Source organism: Ceratina calcarata, unplaced genomic scaffold, assembly GCF_001652005.2.
Source record: "Ceratina calcarata isolate Rehan_Ccalc_2016 unplaced genomic scaffold, ASM165200v1 scaffold175.2, whole genome shotgun sequence".
NCBI classification, from domain to species: domain Eukaryota; kingdom Metazoa; phylum Arthropoda; class Insecta; order Hymenoptera; family Apidae; genus Ceratina; species Ceratina calcarata.
This window is the reverse complement of record NW_017138889.1, coordinates 17,393-26,351: the sequence shown is the minus strand read 5'-3', so window position 1 is coordinate 26,351 and position 8,959 is coordinate 17,393. Positions and strand designations below refer to the sequence as shown.

General features: G+C 46.3%; 1 protein-coding gene across 1 annotated transcript in view; it reads left to right on the top strand.

Annotated features, from left to right (window-relative positions):
- The window catches only part of Ack-like (activated Cdc42 kinase-like), a 12,949-nt gene extending 4,585 nt beyond the window's left edge, over positions 1-8,364 (top strand). Inside the window, exons 4-9 of the mRNA XM_026810741.1 lie at positions 112-345; positions 408-529; positions 832-1,062; positions 1,776-3,887; positions 4,664-5,265; positions 5,399-8,364. Of these exons, the coding sequence (XP_026666542.1) occupies positions 112-345; positions 408-529; positions 832-1,062; positions 1,776-3,887; positions 4,664-5,265; positions 5,399-6,338 (4,241 nt within the window). The 3' untranslated portion in view covers positions 6,339-8,364. The remainder of the gene's footprint in view (positions 1-111; positions 346-407; positions 530-831; positions 1,063-1,775; positions 3,888-4,663; positions 5,266-5,398) is intronic.
- Positions 8,365-8,959: the final 595 nt, after the last annotated feature.

The window sequence follows — 8,959 nt, the reverse complement described above, 5'->3', positions numbered from 1 at the left end:
TTTTTCGCTAAGGAAAATATTTGTGGATAAAAATTATGAGGAATTTCACTATAAAAATTTGATTGTTTAAGACTTCCATTTTCTTAATATTGAATTAATTTTGTTTATTAGAGAGTCTGTGGACGGACGCGAACTCCGAGCTGTGCCAAATGGCGAATTCAAGTAAGCAGTCCGTTTCGTTGAACGTCGCCGGTACCAACGAGACCCTTGGCGCCGATCACGAGTACCACGAGATCAGCGACGAGGAGAATCAAGACAGCCCTTTGAGATTCGATAAATCGTCATTGAACTTCGACTTCGGCCCGAGCCTCTTAGCCGAGATGGATCAAATGTTCAGATCGCTAGGTACGTCGTTATCAAAGAATTTACCGACCAATCGATTCCTTAATTTCCTGCTTTGTACTCAGGATCGTCCCCGCCGCCACCGCTACCGGTTCATCCCCTGTCGACCGAGCACGAGTCGAGCAACGTTCGAAACGAGCTGAGGGAGATACAAGCGAAACAGAGCAATAAAAAGAAACAAGCCACCGTGAGTCCAATAAATGTACAGTAACGTTTCTTATTTATTTATTTATTTATTTATATTCTATTGTCTGATTTATACCGTTACGCTTTGATTTGTATGATCATTTCGTTGTTCAGTTGATTCGATCCATTATCATTTGCCGCTGTTACGTTTCACGTGTTATTCGTATCGTTTGCATGCCGGCGAAACCCGAACGGAATTATCTTACGAAAAAATGAGATTCGAGAACGGGAGATCGTGCAATAGGACTAATGCATATTTCACCATAGACATGGTCAATGTTTGATTGTTATACTATTATTTAGGTGAAGCCTATATCAGCAGCCGATCAGAAAACTCTCTACTCAGCCATTGCTATGGCACAGGAATTGACAGCACGTTCCATGACAGACCTTGAACATCCACCGGAGTCTCCCCGAACACCTGCCAGTCCTTCGAGGCGCAGAAAGTTCTCTTTTAAGTTGCCACATCAACACAGTCCCAAACCAGACAGACGACACTTTTCAGAGGAAGCCGCCAGTATACCTGACATACAGGTACAATCAACATACCAACAATTCACGACGGGAACGTTCCACGTTTCATTGTTATCGATCATCGCTTGGGGATTTGTAATTTTCTTGAGGAAGAGAAGCGTGGAATGTTCGCGTTGCGAGAACACGAACGACAATAACACGAAGCCTAATCTTGCACCGCGGGAGGTATACTAATTCTTACTAAAACTAACAATGCCACCACGAACATGAATGAAACATTTTTCATTTGAACTGTTATGGAACAGAGTTAATTCCTGATGCCACACGAGAAAGAGTAGGTATAACCGGTGGACCGTTCTTACCTCCGTTGTTCCCCCCTGCGTTACGTTGGTTCTTAACCCTTTCAACCTACGATTTACGTTTCAACAGCCTGGGCCCAAGCCTGTCGTACTATGGGCCAGGCCCGTGATAATCAGTTTTGGCCCAAATACAAGACCACGTGTCTCACACGTAGTTGTAGGTAAAAGGGTTAAGTTTGATGTAAGACGGTTTTCAATTGAAACGAAGTATGACTAATCTCGACCTCCCTCTGACCCTCTCTCCCGTCTGTTTTTATTTTTTCGTTCGTTCTTCAAATTTTTCATTACCTCGTCGCCGTTTCGTTAACCCGTGTTCATCGTCTCGCTTTCATTTCGAGCAACCTCTCGCACGATTCGCTTATTATTATTATTATTATTTCCCCGAATCGCATGGTTTGCCTCTGCGTGTCAAAGTGGTTGTGTTCGAGTTTGCAATCGCTGTCGTCCACCGTGTCTAGCATTGAGTCCCTCGGTGCGCCATCAACTTTAAAATTACCGTTGTGGGACAAAGCGTCCGCGGAATTCTGTTTCGCCAAGTCCCGGGAACTTTTGACCAAACCCACCGCGTGGACGTCTTACATGGACATCGAGTTCGACGCTCATATTTTAGACAACGCGGCGACGAAGCAGAATCTAGTGAAGTCGACGGAGTTCCTGGAGAATGGGAATAAGAAAGGTTTCAGCTGCGAGAGGATAACTGAATTAAGTGGGAAACTGAACGCGCTTCAGCAAAACGGGAAAGTACCGCCGCTGCCAATCGAGAATTCAAACTTCGACTTTTCTAGGGAGCAGAAAAGAGTCTCGACGAGCTACGTCGACCGGTACTTCGAGCAGCCGAAGTATTTCGAAGACGACACATCGTTGACCTGCCCCACCGAGAAGGTGTCGTACTTCGGCGACGAGGCGTTAGACAAATACGATAAGATAAATAATCTGGAGCAGCCGAGTAAATCTGTCGGCTATTCTAACATCCAAGAACAGAGTTCGATGGCCGCGAACAAACAGCAGTTGCCGAAGTTCGGTAACTGCGACCCGTTGAAGGACAACGTGTCGAACTTTGAAGCGCAGTGCGAAGAGAATTCAAGTTTCGATTTGGTCAAAGAGAAACCAACGAATTTTGCAGATTTCGCACGTGGCAAACCGATGAAGTTCGACTCTCCTAGAGAGAAGATGGCAGATTTAGGTACGAGACCGAAGATCTCCAGTTCATTCAGCGATTCCGCGAAGATGAACATCCCCGAGTTCCCTAAGAAGCTCGAAATACCGAAAGCTAGGGGCGGTGGGAAAGTGCCGCTGATAACAAGGAACCCGAGTCAAGAGGGGAAAAGCATTATCTACGGTTCGACGGACAGCATCAAGACTAATCTGAAACCAGGCGGAGGCTCGGACAGTCCTAGAGGAAACATGGAAGCCGTTAGGATCAACATTCAGAGTTTCCGTAAAATAGAACAGAACCAGAACGGCCATGACGGTTTTCCTTTCGTCATATCGAATAATCCGCTGTTCATTGCAGAATCCGAGAAAAAGGAGTCGCCTGTTTACAGCAGTTCGGAAAGCCTGCGTGTGAATTTTCAGCGCCTCAGAAGAAAATCCGACGCGGAGGCGAACAATCAAGTCGAATTGAGTAGCAAATTGCTAGCAGAGAAATACCAGAGGGAGGTGTCAGGGTTGGAGAGCGTGAAGAATTATCTGGATTCAAAAAAGGGACAAGGATTAAATTTGGGTTTCGGTAAATTGACACAAAACATGATTCAGCTAGGCAAGAATATCGCACAGAATTCTAGAAACATGGAAAACGCACCGCCGAAATCTCTGGTTGCCAATATAAGGAACATGGACATATCCGGACAGTCTCAAACGTCCCTGCGAACTCTGAACATTCCAATGCAAAAACCGAAGCACCTGGATTTAAACATTCCACTTAAAACGCAGTTGAACATGAAATTAAATCTAAGTGGACAGAAGCCAAACCCCCCGAGTCCTAGTATACATCAACACATCTTGGAGCCACCGAAGTTGTATCAGAACGACAATACGAAGAAAGAAACTGGGAAGACTGAGTCGCTTTTGGAGAAGATGACTACGGCTACGAGCATCTACCGGCATAGAACGTCTTCCCTGTCGGAGAACAGGAAACCGCCGATCAAAAACATAAGAAGGTCCTTCCATCCTGCGAACGATTCCAGCGAGGACTCTGATTCGATTTCTCATTCAGAGACAGATATAAGGAGCCGGTTTCGTTATAAACGGCGCCACAAGAAACTGCCGCATAATCTGCGACTGAATTTCAAAAACAAGAGCCACTTTTTACACCCAGAATCGGCCAGAGGCTTCTCGGCGATTGAACTCTGTGGGAAATCACCGCCTCCGTCTACGAGTTTCCTGAACTCCCTGTCGCCGCCATTTTCTTCTAGGAACAATCTCCTCTCGTGGCCGGAAAGCGCGCCCAGTTCTAGCCTGACGTTCACTAGCAATTCAGATCTCGACTCGGACACTAGTTCGGAGTACCCGGAGTTCACGAATGACATACTGACGTTCCCGCCGTCTCCCGCCCCGTAAATGTTCGAGATCCTGATCCTACGCTTTCGAGTCGAACCATCAGATGCATGTCGGACGCACGGAACGAAACCAGAGTTGGGCGAATTCCTCGTTTCTTTCTAATGAGTTCAGTCGAATTAATCAACGGACTGAAGTAGTTTGTTAAAGGAATTGTTTTGGAGATGACAAGGTAGATGGAGGGTAGTTTAATTAGAACCAATGGAAGGACGATTGCTCAACAATGGAGAAAGCGACGAATGAAGTCAGGATCTCGGAGATCGCACGTACGACACCCAACTCTGGACAATACACAGTGTACTTAAAGAAACGAGTGGCTGCCCTAAGAGGCTGCCCGTGTCACATACGCTTAGCATGCTTGCATGTTACATACTAATTAACTGAATAATAACGTCTAGTCGATAATACGTTTGGATGCATTTACACGTTTATAATATTTGTACGAAGGAGACTTGGAAATGGGAGTACGTTAATCACAGAATCGAAGCGTCGAGACCGAATCGTACCGGATTTCGTTTAGAATCTCAGCATCACTAGTCGGCCTACGTCGAACGCCCCGATCCCTCGCCGGGTTCCCACGTCGCCCGAGACACGCTTGCAGTTATACCTTAGCAGCTAGAGAGTAGCCAGAATTCGTGTTACACGCTCTACGAGGACGTTTTTCTCTTTCCTTTTATTTGTCGTTTTCGTTCTTTAATTTCTGTTCTCTTCTTTCCCGAATCTATCCCCTCCCACGGCTTGTTTAGGCTACGTTGTCGGACGAAGCGAAGGAGGTGTACAACAGCCTCGTGGAGACGCCGACCATAGAGACAGCACCGGAGACCAACCCGTTGCGCATGCTTCGTTCCGGGGTGCCGATCGTCAGGCCCAGGATCCGTGGGAACAAGCACGCCACCCTGGGACACCCGGTGTCCCACCAGGAAGACTTAGCGGCCGACCATTTTCACTTCGACGCGTACCATAGCGGTTCCAGGACGCTGCCGAAGAGCAAGGCGCCACCTCCACCCCACGCGCCGCCGCCATTGCCGCAGATGAGACAGCTGGAGAGGCACCACTCGGCTCAAGAAATCGAGAACAATCAGAATCAGAACAACGTGGACGAGAATCCTATTCCTTTGCCACCTAGGGACAGGTCTAAGACGCTGCAACCGAAATCCAGCCTTCCTAGGCATCAGAGGAAACACCCGCTCATCATTCCTGGTGGTGGAGTGACTAGGACTCTGGCTAAGATGGCAGTTACCACGCCGCCGATCGAGGACCAAGTGGACGGTAGTTTGCAGAGCACGAGCTCCTCGGTTGTCAGCAGCTCGTTACAGGAGGGATACTCCTCGGAGACTTCAGCTAATAGGTTCGGTTCTTCTTTAGTTGCAAAATGTTGGCAAGCTTGTATTAGACGCAGAATTGCAGAATTTGTTTGCATATAAGTGCATTAAGGACTGCAATTATTTTCGCATTGAGCCTGAATTATTTTTCGTTTTCAGTCCTGAGGAATTCGAGCAACGGATCGACTCCGAGTTGGCCGCCCTCGATTCCCTGCCGGTGGACGAGAACAGGCTGCACCGATTCAGCGTCATCTCGGAAGATCTTCTCGAGTTCTCCGACAATCTGATCGACTGTGATGCTATAGAGTATCGTCCGAGCCTGCAGGAGAGCAGCGACGTGCAGTCTACGAGTTCCTCCACAGAGAAACTTCAGAGGAAGATCAGCGTCGAGTCGAAGACCTCCCTAAGCAGCGCCAAGTGCATCCAACAAAACGAGACGAGCGAAATCAGTCGAAATTCTACTCCCACAGGTTCGAGCAAGTCCGAGGACTCCGCGAAGGACCCGCCGTCGAAGCCGAAGAGGACCACGTTGGTCCAGAGGCCCGCGAACTATATTATGCAGTTCGACTATGGCGAATACTCGGAGAACAGCTCGCAGTCCCGGTGCAACCCTAAACAACAACAGCAGCAGCCGGAGATATCGAAAGAATGTTCCACCACTGACTCGAACGATAGTTTTCACTCTGCAGGTCTCACCGGGGCGTACAACAGGCTGTCTAGCGAGAAGCTGCCAGGTCAGAGCGACCTGTCGCGGCAGTCGGACCACGTCTCTTGCGAAGATCTGCTGGAGTTCGCCTGCGACGGGCCGAACGCGAGGAGGACTCGTGGCCCGCGGAACGGGGAACAGTCCGACGAAGTTCGGATCATGATGAAGGTGTTGCACGAACAGTCCACCCCCGAATCGTGCATAGCTGCGCTGAACGTCACCGATTGGGACGTTCTGGCTGCAATCAAGCTCGAACGGTTACAGGGGTTGTTGAAGAAGGAGAACAATTTTGTTGGGCTGGAGGATTGCAAGCTCATGCTGAACCAGTGCGGCGGTGACGTAGTGAAAGCCGCCGCGCTGCTAAGGAGCACCGACGACACTGCCGCGGTTTAGTCGAGATTATTCGAAACACAAGCAAGCGTTTCAATGGATAAAACGCTTGCCATCTGTCCGCGATTTCTCATACGTCGTTTATTTATTACTTTAGCATTAGTTAACACGCGATTCATAGTATTTGAACTCCTTGTCGCTGGCCACGGTCGGTCAGGCACTCCGACAGAACAGCACACCGGGTTTTGTCCACCGGAAATCAAGGTTCAAGTATTAGGAGGAATGTTCGAGATTTCTTTTCGAGTAACTTAGAATCGTACAGGGTTTGTTGTAGCTGTATAATTTGTCTCGCTTAGTTTTCTACGTATTCCGGTGGAGCCTAACCTTCGTTTTTCTATTTAATTTATGCGTTAGAAGAAGAAACTCGATTACCTACCTTCCTTACTCCACTTCTTCGTCTGATGCGAACGTAATGTGATAATTTGCACAATAAACGATCAGGTTTTTGTGATCGGTGGTGAAACGAACTGGTGGCGCATATAGCCGAATATATATATACATATATATATATATATATTATATATTTTGCATCTTCAGTTAGGAGAAAGTACTAGCCTACTAAGTGTGGCGAATTCTTGTATCGCGTGATACAGTGATCAAAGACTCTCTATAAATTAGTTCTTCGTTTAAAAGATTTGCGCAAGACATCCGGCAATTTTGTACTGGACAATCATTTCGATACCCATCGAGCGATCTTCGACGTCATTTCACAATATCATTCGAGACGACCCGCAGCTCGGGTCGAGCATCTCGATTCCAAAGATAACATTCGCATGGTATTATTATTTAGGCGCGGATTAAGACTCAAACCAGTCCCCATTTTTCACCCAGGGCCTAAGTTCTACTACTTTAAGAAGCCTAAAAATTGGTTCTTAATCCGACACGCCTCGACACGCACTGTAGATTAGCGTCTTCGTATTCATCACGTTCTCTGGGATCCCCGAAACCGATTTCGGTGAACTAGAGGTGGCGATTAGTGGAACTACTTTAATTCTGTATTAAGCGAGTTTGTATAAGCGATAGATTTTAGAGCGTGTAGACGCGAACCGTTGGAACGTTAGCACAAATGGAAGAGCGAATGTGAATCGGAGACGGATGAGAGGATTGCTTGTTATTTAGAATATTTTATTATTAACCGGTCATCCGTGCACGAGGGTTGGCCGGGTTTCTTGGCAATGCAGAATATGTTTTAGCTGGTAGAAAAGGGGGAGATTAATTTTTGTATCTTCGACCCGGTAGTAGGGTATAAGCACCAAATATTATATACGGAATCTTTGTGTTCAGTGAGATCAATTTTTATATTTTGTTAGAGAGAGCTTCTTTGCGTTGAACTCAAGTTGTACGATTAGAAGGGGGAATCAAAAATCGCGTTTGGTATAGATTTTCGTTTACGTTCAGTGTCTCAGGTAAGGAATTCCGTTTTCCTCTCGGGACGTGCGGATCTCGCCGAGTGTGTTAAGAGGATGTTCAGCGGTCGAACATATCCGGAAACCGGAGACTTTCGCTGAGGTTGGAGCAGAGACTGTCGTACCGGTTGGATTAAGAAGTATTTTTCCATTGATTTTGTACGAGAACGAACCACTTTTCTACTGAACTTCCTTTGGACGGTTTCTGCTCGACCTTCTTGCTAGCTCCACGAATTTGCTCACTGGTACTTTGGCTGACTAGCAAAGAAAGAAAGGATGTTAAATTGTTTGATAGGGCGATCGATCCTTGCCGGCCATATTCTCCAACGAAGCCAGGAGCTTAAAAAATGTAACGGCCCTCTTTTTGTAATCGTCGAACAATAAGGTTTTCTATTCCTGAAAGAAACGAAACGAACGAATACGCGTATCGTGTATTTTTTTACGTTGTATCAATTCTGTACGCGCGTTGGTCTTGGCGCGTGCGACGTTAGTTCAATAGAGGATCGAGATAATCAAAGCATTAGGGCATTAAGTTTATAATCGGTTGTTAAGAAATAATCACGCTGTTCGAGATAATCAGAATCTCCTAAGCTTATCTAATAATAAATAAACTGCGGATTTTATGCATTCGTGGAACAATCTAGAACAATGCAACGTAACGTGCATTTTTAAGTTCACCAGAAATCATTTAAATATTTCTATAATTATTTATTCGACACGAATTATTATCAGTGCTTTTCTTCATTCTAGAGGAACTGATACCCGATGAAAAAATGGGATCAGTGAACAGTGGTCGATCATTTGAACCAGGCAAAAACGGGAAGCGTGTAACCGGTGTAGCACGTTGCTAAATGCGTGCTCGAATTTTTTTCTTTCCGTCAACGAACAGCAGCGAACGAACGAGCGAGCGAGCGAGCGAGTAGCCAGTCGGGCTGGTCTGCCGGCTACTCTCGGCATATTCCCTCTCAGTGCGCTTTAATCATCCGCAGGATAAACCTCGGCCGCGTATTTACCTCATTTCCTCATCGGATTTCGTAACGCGCCGGTTATATCCACAAACATTATATCTAACACAGAATCTAATCGAGGCTACGAAAATTCCTGGTGGCTCCACTGATAACAATCTCTCGAATTATGTATATGAATTTATTTTATCGAATCATAAATCGTTTCACGTTCTGTTACGTAATTTTATGTTAAAATTTATTACATGAATCA